Source organism: Natrix helvetica (genome assembly GCF_964273705.1).
Source record: "Natrix helvetica genome assembly, chromosome: 7".
NCBI classification, from domain to species: Eukaryota; Metazoa; Chordata; class Lepidosauria; order Squamata; family Natricidae; genus Natrix; species Natrix helvetica.
Window position 1 is genome coordinate 51894823 of NC_138558.1, and position 15842 is coordinate 51910664.

Here is a 15842-nt window from a genome sequence, read left to right on the forward strand (position 1 = left end):
AGCTGAGCAATGGGCATACGGATCTATGGATTAGATTGTAATGTTTCTGTTTTAAGGAGTGGAAATATTGAAATAACCCCTTAGATTACTTAACTAGTTAAATAGAATGTAAAATGATCCATTTGATCATTTTAAATATTGAACATATTTTGAATAGAACTGTATTCCCTAAAAATCTGAAGTGGAGCTGCTTACTACATAGTAAAGAATAGCTTTAAATCTCAGATTAGTGAATTATGCAAAGGAAAGGAAGCAAAGATTAAATTCTGCAAACAGCATTGCAATGCCAAAAAAGGAAGTAGCAAGAGGTCAACAGATAGGAAAGCAAGAAAAAAGGAAGGTAGAACCTTTTGCACAGCCTCATGAGTCACTATAGAAGCATCAACAGAACCAGTTCCCTGTAAAAGCAGAAAAAATATGGACACTAAAAGAATTGTAGGAGAACTTTGTAATAATCTCAGACAAATTGTTTCTCAGGATTGATTATAAATGATGATGACCAGTCATTTCATTAAAGTGTAGAAATTTCTTGTTCTTCTGCACTTAAAAAATATGCAGACTATACTTGATGTCAAAATGAAATGGAATAAAAAAGCAGGATAGAAGACATGAGAATTGAAAGAAATCTTAAAATCATTATTTCATATGATCAACTAAGGAAGAAGCACTATATTCTGCATTATAATTGCCTGCAATCATGCAAGAGTTTAAACAAAACCATTTTGATTTCATAGGATTCTGTTCTCTGTTCAAGCAAACTTCAGATTCCATCTTTTTCTAGTTATAAAAATAATCAAATATTTGGCTATGCAGTTATAAATGCCTTGGCCTGCAACAATTCTGCCAGCAAAACTATCTGGCTTCCCCATAAAATATTTCATTTCTGCTTCAAATTAACCTTCATCCACATTTCCTCCGTTGCTTCATACTTTATGGCTGTTTACATCAATCTACTAAACAACTAAAACACTTACTGTCTTTTTTTTTAAATGCCTTAAAGCAAGTGGGTAATCTTTCAGTGCACTTTGCAGACCTGAATCCAGCACACAGAATGTTGATTGTCTACCCATAAAGCGGGGCATTGGTAACTGAAGAGGGCCAATTCCTATCTAATATAATGGTATCCCTTGTTCATTCCCTAGTCTCTAACATATAGGCAGTTCATTTTCAGGCTAATGGAAAAAAGGGGAATTTGCAGAGATGAAAAGCATCATACAGTACTAAAACTTACAAAACTTACATCTTACATTAATATACCACTTAGGTTGTTGTGATAAACACACATGGCAATATAATGTAGCATTTTAATCAAATTTATGGTTTAATGTTGACTATTTTGTGAGCTGGTACACCTACAAGTGTACCACAAACTCAGTTTGGGTGGGTTGCTAACACATCACTTAATGAAGAGCTATTGGGCATTCAACATTTAGCTATAAGTGTAACCAGGCTAATGTTTCCCTCTCTAAGACTTGAGTGTTATTAAAAAGCAGAATCAAAATAAACACGTCTAACAAAATCTATTCCACACACAAAAAAATTGTATGTAGATTTGATATCATGATACTGTGAAATTTACCTATAACTGGCACATTGAATAACTGATCAAAAGATTAAATCTTGAAGACTAAATATATTTTGGACTGAATCCAAAATTTCTTGCAATTTAATTCCATTTAGGTAGCCAGGCTTGGTGGAAAAGAAATATGAAGCTGGCCTATGAGTGTGCAACGTCCAGTAGTATGTATGAATCTCTTTATGAAAACAAACTTTGGCCTACACAATTAAGCAATAATGTAAAGAGCATGTCAACTGATGCGTGAACCTAGCCATTATAGTCAAGGGTTAAGATAACCCTAGATTAGCTTGTTTGGGTCATTGTTTAAGAATACCAGATTACATGCTGGTCAATGACCATCAAAAAAGCTTCTCAACCTACCTGGATTAAACATTAAGTCTAAAAGCAAGCTATGTTGTCATCACTCCTCAGAAAAACAAACAAAACCCAACCTATTTTAACAAGAAAATTGCTATTTTATTAATTGCAATACAATTAATATTGCTAAATTGCAGTACCTGCTCTGCAAGTTCCTCTTCCGGTTCTTGAATATTGAAGACTGTTGCAGCATTGTCAGCCCCCAGCAATCGACGAGCAATCTTTTCCTCATAGGTTAACTTCTAAATCAGAAGAATGAGAGACATTTGCATCACCTACCAATGAATACATGAATAATGTTCTCCAAATTTCAACACACATTTCAACGTAACTAATAGATTTCTGTCATAGACAGACACAATTTTACTAGCCATGAATCAAGTCAACATTTTTGCAGGTTGCCAAAAAAAAAAAAAAAGGCACAATGATAAAGCGAGTGGGGTAAAATCATAAATGGCATAGGACTAGTATCTCCATGACATTTTTGAAGAGCGGATGTGTTATTTTTAGAACTCCTAATACAGTTTTTATGAATTTCGTGAGTTTTGTGAGCTTAAAATAGCTGGAAATAGTGTCAACAATTTTTAGCAGTTACAGTAGAAAGAGATCTGGGGAGAAAAAGGAGATTCTAGAGCCACCAGTTTTAAAATAATGTTCTCTGAAAATCTGCTAGCTTTCTTTCTGGAATAAAGATAAGAGCCAGGGTTTATTCTTACAGCCAAGAGCAAATAGGAAAACCCATTTACATCAAATCAGTGCATATTCAATGACTTCAGAGCTAGCTGTACAACTAAAACCCATGTTGGCAATTCACTGAATCCACAAGGCTCTTTTGCTAGAGAGGAGATTCCTCTCTATCTGAGGAATGAAACCTCTGGATCAAACTTGTTCTAAGCCTAGACAAATAAGCTGATTTGTTACAACCTTCCTTAATGTGGCCATATCCAGGGTTGCCTTTGGCCATACTGGCTGGAAAGTTAACAAATCTAGAGGATTACAAGTTGAGGCAGGCTGTATTGCAGGCTTTGTCTATGCTGGTTTAGACTCATGACAGTTGTAATCTGCAGAGCTGAATAACATGTATTGTTCCAGATCCTGCAATGAAGTCTCATTTTGTTGGTTTATATTTGTTTTATATATTTACATTTTACATATATATTGAAGAGATTTGTATTCTGCCTCCTTATTATAAAGTAAAGAGCCATGGTGGTATAGTGATTAGAAAGCAGGCTAATTCTGCTGACTTACAACTGCCAGCAATTCGGTCTAAGGCTCAAGGTTGACTCAGCCTTCCATCCTTCCAAGGTCAGTAAAATGAGGACCCAGATTGTTGGTGCAATATGCTGACTCTGTAAACTGCTTAGAAAGGGCTATAAAGCACTGTGAAGTGGTATATAAGTGCTACTGCTATTCCTATTGTTCAAGATAAAAATATAAAAACCTAGTATAATAATTCCATATTGCTTTATATAGTATGTGCAGTAATACAAGTATGCCATAAAAACAATTCCCTTGCTTAGTGATTTTTACGGACAAAGTCTAAATTTTGCAAAAGCGTTGACATCAAAAGAAGAATGCAGGACAGGAAGGAGCACATGGTAAGTCTTATTTCCCCTTTATAGAACTTTGAAACTATAATATATAAATTAAAACAAGTACGAGTATTTTAAATGAATTTTTCAGGTGACTAATTAACTATAGTTAAAATTTACAGCTATAACTTAGAACATGAAATTCTGATTGCTGGCAGTGATCCTAGAAACTCACTCAACACTACTTACCTGTGAACCATACAGGGATTCCAGCCATTTCCTGGCTATATAATTTACTGTTTTCCCCCTCTTACACAACAGGCATGCCTGATTCCTGTAGCCTCCATAGGTGTTAAACATATTTATTGTCTTTTTGTTGAAAGCCCATGTAGTAATATTTCACTTTTAAGAAAGTAGGAATGGATCTGAAATTAAGTCTTCCTTGGTACTTATTTATCTTTTTCTCACCTTATCCTGCTAATAGCAAAAGTAAATTTGCTTATTAGCCTACATCGTTATGCTGAAAAGTAATAATGTAATATAAATTGATTAAATAAAAAATGATAAATATAATGTAAGTATCCAGTGATAACATAAAAAGATATATCAGATCCATACTGTAGTCAAAGAAATCATAAATAGACCAACCAGAGGCAACATTTACAGGATGTAGTAATTGTAAGTTGGAAGGAAAGATTCCATCACATAAGTGGAAGAAACCTCTGAGTGCAAAATAAGGATTTGGGCCCTATATATCTTTCACATCGAATCTCAGTGCACGGTGGAAAACCACAATAGAGAATATTTCAGTTTGGATCTTGCAACTCAATTCTGTATTTGAAAATCTGTCTCCTCCTACTATGCAATACCAGCTATAACAGAATACAGTATCATATAAAATTGAAATCCACATGAATGCGAAGTTAAATTCTCTCGAAATGTACATAAAGTAAGAAAACTATTTAGAGTTACAGCAAGCTACATACTGGCTGGCCATTGTTCAGGAGATCTTCCTTGAAGCGAAGTTTTCTTTCCAGGTCCTGGATAACAGCATCTTTTGTGCCCTGAATTTCTTCATCAGATGCAATCCTGGCAGTTCTGCCCGATTTCTTTGGAAATCCCCTGTAAATAAATCACTAATAGTTTAAAACATGACAGGTCTGTATAAAGAAATTCTAAGTTTAATGAGTGCTAATGTTTTATTTTAATCAGTATTATATTTTGGCTGCTCAAGACCAAGCTAGTCAAACTAATGCAATCAAGGTCAGAATTGAAAAATCCCAAATGATTCAAAGTGTGATTGTGTAAAGAATCAGAAGAAACAGAAGATCACATACCTTGTGTATACACAAACTGATTATAAACAATGCAATGTACTGTATATATAATAATAAAATCAAAATCAGTTTGTTTCAAGCTGAACATTTCTAATTCTTTACTCCTTTCTTGTAGTCATCTGAATTTTTGCAGGTGAAATATGCTAGCTGTCATTTTGCTTGCAAGGTTTTTAATTATCTGAATTTGACTAGGTAATAGCTAAAACTAAAAGGGAGAGGGTAATTATGAAATATTAAATCTGGCAAAATTATAGGCCGATAATAAGCATTTTGTGTTTGGAGGTAATCTTAAAAAAACATGTTCTAATGAGGTATATCCAGATTCACTGAGAGGGTTAACTGTGGAACAAAAAATCAGAACTTCAATGCAAAATGAACTATTAGCTAATTATTAGCTTGAAGAAAAGAAAAAAAAATCCAGAAATGTCAGTAATTAAGAATATCCCTGGCTATAAGAACAACAACCTGAAACAGAAGAAGTAAACCAAATTCTATCCCTTTTAAAAAGTACTCAAAGCAATTGATTACTAGTGCTTTTAAATCACTCAAATTCTTTTTTTTTCTCAAGGTTTTTATTTTTTATTATAAATGTTTACATATTTTATGTACAAAGTATTGTCCGGTACGCCTTCTATAGTGCAGCTTCTGCCCTCTGGAACAGCATCCGCCACCTCCATCCCAAGAGATGGAGCAGTTTCTCTCTTGGGGGCCCAAAAAGGATTTAAGGCTTTGGTCCCAAGACCTGGGGTTGATGCATTTGTGGCACCTCGGTTTAGTTTGCTATTGTTATGATTATTTTAACCCAGACTGCATAAGGTGTTGTATGTTTTTAACTGCTTTGTTTTATATTTGTATGGTAGGCCGCCCAGAGTCTGTACGAGTCAGCATTATTGTTGTCCTTCTTGTTATTGTTATGACTTGGCAGCTGTTGTGTTTCAGTAGCAATTGCCTATATGACAACATTTCTCATCCCTCAGTGCATGCTCTCATATATTAGAAAAAAGGGAGGAAAGGAACAATAACATCTTAAAGGCAGGATTTGGAATAGATGGAAATCAATATCTGATTGTATTAATATTATATTCAATATCTTGTGAAATGGTTAAAATTCTAGCCAGGAAACTATGAGTTCTAATCCCACTTTAAGTATGAAAGCCAGCTGGGTGACCTTGGCCCAGGCACCAGAGGTGGGATGCTGCTGATTCGGACCAGTTCTCCCGAACTGGTTGTTACGATTCTGCACGGTTTGGAAAACCAGGAAATTGGACCACCGGCTGGCCCCACCCCACCTCTTTTTCAGGCCATTTTTCTGACCAAAATCAGCCCGAAAAACGGCCTGAAAACTGCCCCCAAAACAGACTATTTTCAGGCTGTTTTTCCAGCCAAAGTTGGCCTGAAAATGGCCCCAAAATGGCCTGAAAATGGCCCCAAAACAGGCCATTTTCCAGACCATTTCTAGGGTAAAAAATGGCCTGAACAAAAGCCTGGGAACAGCCTGAAAAAAGGCCTGAAAATGGTCCTGAAAACGGCTGAAAAACACCCAAAAAACTGGTTACCCAGCTTCTCTTCCTTTTGCAGCCATCTCTCCCAGTCTAGCTTGACGCAGTCTCTCTCTCTCTCTCTCTCTCTCTCTCTCTCTCTCTCTCTCTCTCTCTTTATCGGTATAAATATATTTTTAAATTGCTGCAACTACCATCGCAAACTATATCAAGTTAAACTCCATAGTCCAAAGTTCAATTTTAGACTGATAATGTTGCCTTGGACATCTGTCCCATCCCCCCCCCCCCCGGTGGAACATTTAGACTTATAACAGTTCATTTAGTCACTGTTTGAAGTTACAACAGCACTGTAAAAAGTGACATGACCATTTTTCACGCTTATGACCATGGCAGCATCCTCATGGTCACATGATTTACATTCGGATGCTTGAGAACTGTCTCACATTTATGACAGTTGCAGTGTCTTCGAGTCACGTGATCCCCTTTTGCAACCTTCTGGTAAGCAAAGTCAACGGGGAAGCTAAATTCACTTAACAACTGGGTTCCTAAGGTAAGAACTGCAGTGATTCACTTAACAAATGTGGTGAGAAAAGTAGTAAAATAAGGCAAAACTCATTTAACAAATTTCTCACTTAGTAACAGAAATATTGGGCTCAATTGTGGTCGTAAGTTGAGAATTACATTTCGTTCTTAAGTTATAAAGAAAATGGTTGGCTTATCATGAAGGATATTATGGTCTCCTTTTTAATTTTTAGAAAGAAAGCACTAACATTTTTTTCCTTTTTAACTTTTTTCTTGAAATAAGGTTTGCCTTGAACCATCTGGGTGGCCATTATAAGATTATACAATACTTCATATGGCATCTTGCCATAGGCCAAAGGTCAACCACTATTCTTCAAGCAAAAAGGGACAGCCCATTCTACATTCTACCTCTTGCCCTTCTTATATTCTAGTCGGCCGGAGCTTCTTCGGAAACTTATCTTGTCCTGGACTATTTTTTAAAAAGTAATATTCCTGGATATCTCTGTGAAGGTTATCTTTCTTACTCTATAATTCAAAAATTATGTTTAATAACATACATTCTTGAATCTTTTTCTTCTAATTTAATAAACGTTTATTTTAAAAAGTAAGCAACGTTTTATGAGTGGTTTAAAATAAAGCACACTAAGATATAATTTGAATGAAATATATAGAATAAAATTAATTGAAATGTACATCGTATAAACCATTCAAAATCTAAAACAATACAAATTAAAATGAAATAAAAATATAATTATGAAGAACCTGATTAAATTGTTTCAACTAATTATATTCCAGTTTGGAAAGTTATTGTACAGACTGCCAAATGGTGAAAAAAAAAACCTTATATTGTATTGAAGTACAATAGCAGAATAAAAGTGGAGAAATGATGCATTTTTCAAAGCTTATACTTTGTAACATGCTGTCCTCTTGATTAAATCATAGCCATATGAATATATCTCAAGTCAAATGGAAAAAAAACTTGGAAAAGAATATAAGAATACAATCTATTATAAGACCTGTTCTTACAAAATATGGAGATGGACCATATAGTGATAAACAGTTTTGTACAGTATGTTTAATAAAAGTGGACTTTTAAAAGAAAATTTAAGGCATATAGAAAGAGACCCAGTTTGGTATAATGGTGAAGGCACTAGAAAACAAAAATTCATGAGTTCTAGTTCTGCCATAAACAGAAAGCCTGCTGGGTGATCTTGGGCCAGTAGCTCTCTCTCTCTCTCTCAACACTAAGAAGAAAGCAATGACAAAGCACTTCTGAAATCTTTCCAAGAAAAGTGCAAAGACTAGGAGTTGCTAGATATAAACACTGACTTGCAGGTACACACACACACAAACAAGAGCATGTTAGGCATAAAAATATCTTGTTCAAAAACTGCATAAAATAAATTCCTTTTCTCATGTCCCCTTGCAGTTATCTTTTTAAATCTTAGTAGTATGGAGAAGACTATAGAATTAATGGAAGTAAACAGAGGTTTTTAAAAAAAATGAGGACTATCAGAGAGGAGAGACCTTTTGATCATACTACAAGGAATCACTTTCCTTGCTCCCTTTTTATTAATAAAATAAAATAAAATAGCAGGAACCAAACATTTAAACAAATTTCAAATAATTAAAATGAGGTAACCTAAGAACCAAAGTCGTTTTAAAATGAATAAATCATAAAATGTTAGTCAGTATTGACATGAGGATCTTTAAGGCGATAGACAGATTTAGGAATAAATTTAGCAGTAGTGAAATACAACAAACTAAGGCAAATGTTTCCATGTACGTAGATCTATTCTGCCAAAGGATTTGCACTAAAAATAAGTTATATATGGTATAGTATTCCAGTTAGATTATCATAGAGGTAAAGGCTTTTTGAAAAGGTTGTTTCAAGGAATGAGGCTGAATTAATCATCATCAAAGAGCTCAGTTCGGAGTGGAGAGCTGACGTCGCAACGACACGATGTGCACTGTTGGAGCTCCAAGATCGCAGTAGATACTTTTGCCGCTGGACAGTCCTTTTGGATCTAAACCATCCCAAAAAGATGGTGACAAGGAACAGTACATCCTGCTGATCTCAAGGACATCGTAAAGTCCCTGATTGATCCAGGAGAATCTCTTTTTGCTGGTGACAGAAGTGCAGCCAAAAGCTGCTGAAGTTGGAACAGCTCCAGAATGGGAGGAAAACAGAAAGAGAAAGTGTGTCCATCTGGTGAGGAAATATTATTATTATAAAAGAGACTACCCCCAAAAAAATTAAAGCTAAATTAAATTTGAAAACAGAAGAAAACAAGCGGCAAAATTAAGCTACATCAGATAGTGTGTTATCCTTTTTTAAAAAATTTCTTTTACGGATGGAACTTTTGCAAATGTTTCCTATTCTTTAAATTTAACGGATTAGTTTTTCTTCCACTACTTCATGTATATATATTATACCTATGGATTAAAATCTTTTTCTTTATTTTTATAATGTTGGATTGGATGGGTTTTTTTGCTCCATTTAAGAATTTTGTTTTCTTTAAGCCTGGAATATAAAGAAGATATAAAAAGAATACAAATAGGGCTGTAATAACAGAGGGAAAGGAAGTAACACTGCAACTTGGAGGCTGGAGGCTTGGAAGGCTTGGAAATATTGTCTATTCTGTTTTCTCTTTGATCATTTGACTTTGCATTTCAAGGTTCCTCGGCTTGTTTACAGAGAGTGAGAAGAACATGGGTTGTTTATACAGGTGCTTTTCGGGAGCTTTATTGGCAGCTGGAGTGGAAAACAAAGCCTTGTCTAGAAAGATTATAAATAAACTTGCTTTAAATTTAATAAAAAGTTTTGAATGCCAGAGTGGCAGTGTTTACAAGTTGGAAGAATGGCACAACATGAAAAAGAAACCTTAACATTGCAAAAGATAAAGTTTGAAATTCAAAAATTATTAGAAGTAACAGAGAAAATTGAGAAGAGGTTGGAGAACATAGATCTTAGAACAGTAAAATTTGATGGAAAAATTGAGGTTGTTCATCAAATGAAGAAAGTGGAGGTCAGAGTTCTAAAAACTGAAGGAAAAAATAAACAAAGAGACAAGAAAATTGTTGATACTGACAGTGAACTGAGCGTGGTTGGAAAAGGAAAAAGTGGAATATGGAAAGGGGAGATAGATGGACTGGAGCTCTACCCCAAATTTCAAAGTATAGAAGAAGAAAAGAGAGAAGAATTGATGGAACTAAGGAGAGAAATTTTGTCAGAAGCACTAGTGATAAACAAAGACAAGCTGATCGAAGAAGCAGATGGAGGGTTTTGAGCTTATACAAGATATGCAATAAGCAATAAGTTGCGAAGAGAAGTCCATACAAAACTTACTAAGGAAATAACCAGAATACTAATGCCACAAATGGCAAGAGATATAACACTGCACTATTACTGGAAAGCCACAGGTTGATGTAATGAAAGCTTATAATAAAAAAATAAATCAAATTTAGTTAAATTTAGAGCATTATGTATAAAATGAAGTGATAATTGATACAGTTAAATAATTGATTCATAATGATAATAATGCATATATATGTATTGGTTTGATAAGAGGAAATTTGATATAAATTGCAAATGGTGACTACGAAAGGAAGTTTAGAAAATCTGTTATTAAATATAACCAATTTTTATTTAGAACATGTTATAAAGATGTAATGTTACTGGATGATATTGGGAAGAGCTAATGGAATGCCATTATGTGGTTTTGCTTTAAATCTGGAATATTTTATATAAAAGTACGTAAAAACAATTATAGTCAAATGAAAGTTGAGGCATGATGATAGTAATATATATATTTATATATATTACTATCATCATGCCTCAACTTTCATTTGATATTTGATTTAAAATATATGATATGATATAAATTGTAGGTGATGACTGCGGAAGGGGTGCACGGAAGTTTTTGTAACCAATCGACAAACTTTCTACAATTTGTAATGGAAGATGGTTTTGTGGGGTTTTTTTGTGTTTTGTCTGTGTTTATTCAAAAACAAAAAAAATTCTTTATAATTAAAAAAAAGAGCTCAGTTTGCAATAATAAACATTTATGTCCCTTCACATGAAACTTGCATATAGATTCCTGATGCACAAAATACAGAATATTAAATTATTAGAAATCTTGACTATTATATTTTGGATAATTGAGAATGAGAAAAAATCAGGCCTGTATAAGAAAAGTATCAATTGTTATCAATCTTGTAAATCAGGGGTTGGGAGTTGAAGTCCACAAGTCTTAAAGTTCCCAAGTTTGGACACCCCTGTTGTAAATCAAACAAAACAACAATCCTAATGAAAAAAATATGAAAAACATTTCTCTCTCTTCTACTGAAAAATATACAATTATTTAGGTTTTATGCATACAATAAATTCCTGCCTTTCAAAATTAAGAATAAATAAGAAAACTATTTTTGAGAACTTCACCAAATGTTCATACTTACGATGGTGTAACACTTTTGGGAAGTCCTAGTGCATTAACTGACGTTGGAGGTGGCCGAGATGGTAGCATGGAGCTGAGAAAGGCTGCTGGAGATTGACTTGAGCTGGACAATCTGGATGTTGGAGAAAAACTTCCGGAAGGTGAGTGGACAGAAGCTGGGAGAGGAGGTGGAGGTGGTGGAAGTGGAAAGGAATCTTCCACTGAAAAAGTAGATGTAGGACTAAAAACAGGGGGAGGGGGAGGAGGTGGGGAAGGAGACCATGGATACTCTTCCTCAGGGTCAAATGTCTGAGAAAAAGATGGGGCAGATGTTTTACCATACTGCTTCTGAGAAGCAGTTGGAGATATTGGGGATGGAAGACTAGATGTGGAAGAACCAGATGGCTGTGTTACATAGCTCGAAGCAGGACTAATATTTTGTGCAGCAATAAATTGTTTAGGACGGGCATAGTTGAAAGAACTGGATGTCTGCATGGCAGGAGAAGAATGAGAGTTCAGAACACTCATTTGCACAGGAGAAGGACAATGGCTGGACTCAAGTTCTTGGAATGAAGATGGAGGGAGAAACGTTGGGGACAAGGGAAGATTCTGGAGGAAACTAGCTTGCTTCTGATGACACCACTGGTCTGCTTCTTTTTCCAGCCGGATTTGGTTCTGTAACTGCTGAATTCTTAAAGGATCCCTATATTAATAAAAGAAAAAGACAGAGAGTAGATTGAGAAAAAAAATTCTGGCAGGAGGTTAAGGAATAGATATACCATTTTTGTCTTACACAGACATTAAAAATGCAATTTATCTAATACATAAGCATAATTAGTATACTGGAAGTAGAACATAAATTTTGGGCTGCTTCTTCGTAAGTTTTTCCACGTTAATCCCAGCAGACTTTGAGAAATTAAATGTCAAAAGTAAAATGTCAATCTATCCATAGTATGTACTAATATCTATCCATAGAATGTTTTATTTTTTTTCTTTAAAGAAGAGTTTTATACCTCCATTTAAACAAGGGTTTGGATTTTGAATAAAACCATCAAAGACTGAAAAACTAGCATCAAGTAGTACTTTTCACAACAGTAGTGGTGTTTTACTGATAAAGTAAAGGTAAAGGTTCCCCTCGCACATATGTGCTAGTCGCTCCCGACTCTAGGGGGCGGTGCTTATCTCCGTTTCAAAGCCAAAGCTCCAGCATTGTCCGAAGATGTCTCCGTGATCATGTGGACGCCATGACTAAATGCCGAAGGCGCACGGAACGCTGTTACCCTCCCACCAAAGGCGATTCCTATTTTAATACTTGCATTTTTACATGCTTTCTAAATGCTAGGTTGGCAGAAGCTGAGACAAGTAATGGGAGCTCACTCCGTTACGTGGCACTAGGGATTCGAACCACTGAACTGCCAACCTTTCTGATTGACAAGCTCAGTGTCAGTCCCTTTTTTATTGGTATACATTTTCTTAAATGACTTCCCATATTAAAAATGAAATAAAATACCAAAAGGATGACTCCATATACTTGAACAAAAGTGTTTTAATGGGTAGTAGATTTAGCTTTAACAAACAGAGAAATATGGATTTTTTACAAAAAAGGAAACATGTGTCCCTTATTTTCAATTTACTTCTTTGTGGCTGTTTAGATTCAGCAAATATTCTAAACCAAGAATCTGGCTGCTTGAGTTTTTCTGATATTTATTTCTATAATGAAATAGTATATTTATAATCTTAGTTTTTAGAGATGAGCATAGCCTATTTAAGTGTTTTCTATGGACAGTGGCCTCTAACAGAATGCTAAACTATAAACACTAGATCGACAAATCTTTTCTTGTATCTTCTCTGGTGAGCTGCTTAGAGAACAGAAGCATTGACTTCTATTCATACTTTCCATCTTATTAAGCAAGGTAGTTTTTTTTTAATAAAGTCAATCATTTCCAAGTCTGGTAAAGTGCTTTGGCTCCAAAGGTTTTCATTATTACTGGTGTTTTAGTTGAATTTTTCTTCCATACCTTCCCATTTCAAGAATAGCTGTTGTTGTATTTTTTATTACACCGTCATTAACACATTTGCAAATATTTCTGGGATATAAATATTTTACAAGGCCATGCCTACATAACACTTATGCAATGAAATGGCCAGTATTAAATTAAATCCTAGCCTGAATATTTCCTTGCAAAAATGTTTCTAGATCTTTACCTCTTAATCAGCTTTATGAATAATCCAAAATACCATGTGGTTAATTTATGCCAGGTGGGCAATAAGTCCCATCCCAGCTACTTTACATTCTAAGGCCACTGCTGTCACCCCAGCTGACCTTTGCTGTTTTCTTGCTCCCACCGCTGAAGAGGCGTGACTGCCCTGTCCTTTTGCAAGGAAGCTGCTAGACACATGAAAGCCATTTTCCATAGGTCTTTGAGCAAAGCAGGTATTGGGAAGAAAGAGAAGGTCAGGTAGGGAGATCAAAAGGATGTATAGATGACAGGAAAGAGGGGGGAATTGAAGTGACCAGGTGATTGTAAGGGTGGGTGGGCTGCTGAAGGCCCAAATTTTGTTCACGTGACTGCTACAACGATTGCAACTTTGAAGACTCATCATAAGACTGGTCAGTATCACGGTAACTTTGAACAGTCACTGAATGAATGGTCGTAAGTTGGGGACTACCTTTAAAGATCATGATGATTCTTCATTTTTATTTCCCTTTTACTTTCGTTTCACGACTTCCTTTATTCAATCTGTGTTCAGAGTATAACATACTCTTGAAATCAACCCAAAATCCTTCATGTGCTTTATGTGAATACAAATTTAATAGCGAGCAACAATTTTACCAATAGGTTTTTGCAAGCCAGCTTCGCAACTATGGTTTGATATCTGAGTTAATCAGCCTTCTGGAAAGTATAACTTAGACCTGAAATAAACTAAACTGGTGTTACAATTATATTGCTGATTACCTCATGTCATTAAATGGGGCACAAGTCAGCTTTAGGGTAGATGTAATGCTAAACCACAGTAAAAGAGAACATGTAAAGAAAATTGAAGAATTCAAGCCAGAGAAAGTAAGGTGGGAATGCATGACCCAGCATTTGGCCTATAAAGATTCCACTCAGATGATTTCTAGCGTCTGGAGTGGGGAAAAGACCAAGAGATGCCAATCAAGTCATTCCAATGTGTACACAACAAAAAATAATTATGTTACCCCAACACAGCAGTCCAGCAAAAGAAGAAGAGAATCTTAACCCAGGAAAAGAGCAAGGGTTCAAATGATTAAAAAAGGGAGTGTCTTATGGTTATGGTGAGTATAAATATGACAAATAAACAAATTGTCATAAAGAATACTGTATGGAACTTGCTTTAGGACCATTCTGGTTATTTGCTCTCACCACATAACCCAGCTAAGTTATTGAGGAATTGCCGCAACAGGCCACAAAAATTTACCATTTGACAATTAAGAAGAGTCCCAAGAAGTTAACGGTTGATAAAACAAGAAAACAAGTGCTGCTAAATGAATTGTTGCCATTTTCCTGACTCAGTGGAGACAGCATCGTGTGGGTTATTCTCACGTACCATCCAATACAACTGAGTCTGCAAAGTTTAAGTCCCGCCTCTTCCTGCTGAGATCCCCAGCTTTTGTGACTCATTACCACTGGAAACAGACGTACTTTCAGATCTCTCCCTGAATATAGTCTTATTTTTCCCTTTTCTTGACTTTTTCTTTCTTAAAATTCCTTTTCTTCCTTCCCGTTAGGTTCCCTTAGATCCCCTGCTTCGTTGGATCCCCGAAGGCTGCCTGACTTCCTTGGGAAGCAGCGCTGATCGCTGGAGGGCATTTGCAGCCGCAGACGCCCCTGTAAGTGATCTGAAGGGCCCCAGCGAGTGTGGAGGCCAGGGAGGGGGAGGTTTTTGTCCCTGTCGGCCTTTTGGGAGCCACGGAGGGGCATGGAAACCGGGATAGGCTTCCTTCACTGCACAGATTCTCCAGAGCTCTTTTGGGCTTCAGAGAGTGCAATTTTGGTGGCGCCCGTCTCTTGAAGGCAAGGAGAGGCTTCTCCTTGCCTGTTTAAGCCACCAGAGCGGATTTTGGCTCCAGAGGTTGCAGCGGGTGCCATTTTTGCTGCCAAACAGATGGCAGCAGCCATTTTGGATGCAGGAGAGGCTTCTCCCTGTCTATTCAACCAGGACCTCTGTTTGCCTTTGGAGAGGGCTGCAAGCTTCCTTTTGGCTGCCTAGAAGGTGGCGGTCACCATTTTGGAATCAGGGAGAGGCTTCTCCCTGGCTACTGAGAGCTCCGGAGGAGGTTTTAGCTCTAGAGAAGGCTGCAGGTGCCATTTTGGACAAGATCTGGTATGTCCCATACAGGGATGCTGTCTCCACGGAGTCAGGAAAATGTAGTGTTGGCTTACCTGATACACTCATTTTCTGAAGAAGTGGAGACAGCATCCAGCCCACCCTTGGGGTCCGGGCCGTTATTCTGGGAGAGATCGGTTTTTTGTTCACGCACATCTGTCTGCATATTAGTTTCATCAAAAAAAGCTGGGGATCTCAGCAGGAAGAGGCGGGACTTAAACTTTGCAGAC

General features: G+C 36.3%; 1 protein-coding gene across 7 annotated transcripts in view; it reads right to left on the reverse strand.

Moving 5' to 3' along the window:
- Positions 1-15842, reverse strand: part of PALLD (palladin, cytoskeletal associated protein) — a 243530-nt gene that overhangs the window by 30598 nt on the left and 197090 nt on the right. For 6 of the 7 annotated variants that reach the window (XM_081959388.1, XM_081959389.1, XM_081959391.1 and 3 more), the window contains 3 exons: positions 11285-11965; positions 4455-4590; positions 2077-2178 (listed from right to left, as the gene is read on the reverse strand). In XM_081959388.1, the coding sequence (XP_081815514.1) occupies positions 2077-2178; positions 4455-4590; positions 11285-11965 (919 nt within the window). Of the gene's footprint in view, positions 1-347; positions 399-2076; positions 2179-4454; positions 4591-11284; positions 11966-15842 lie in introns of all 7 variants that reach the window. The other variant, XM_081959394.1, reaches the window with a different exon arrangement.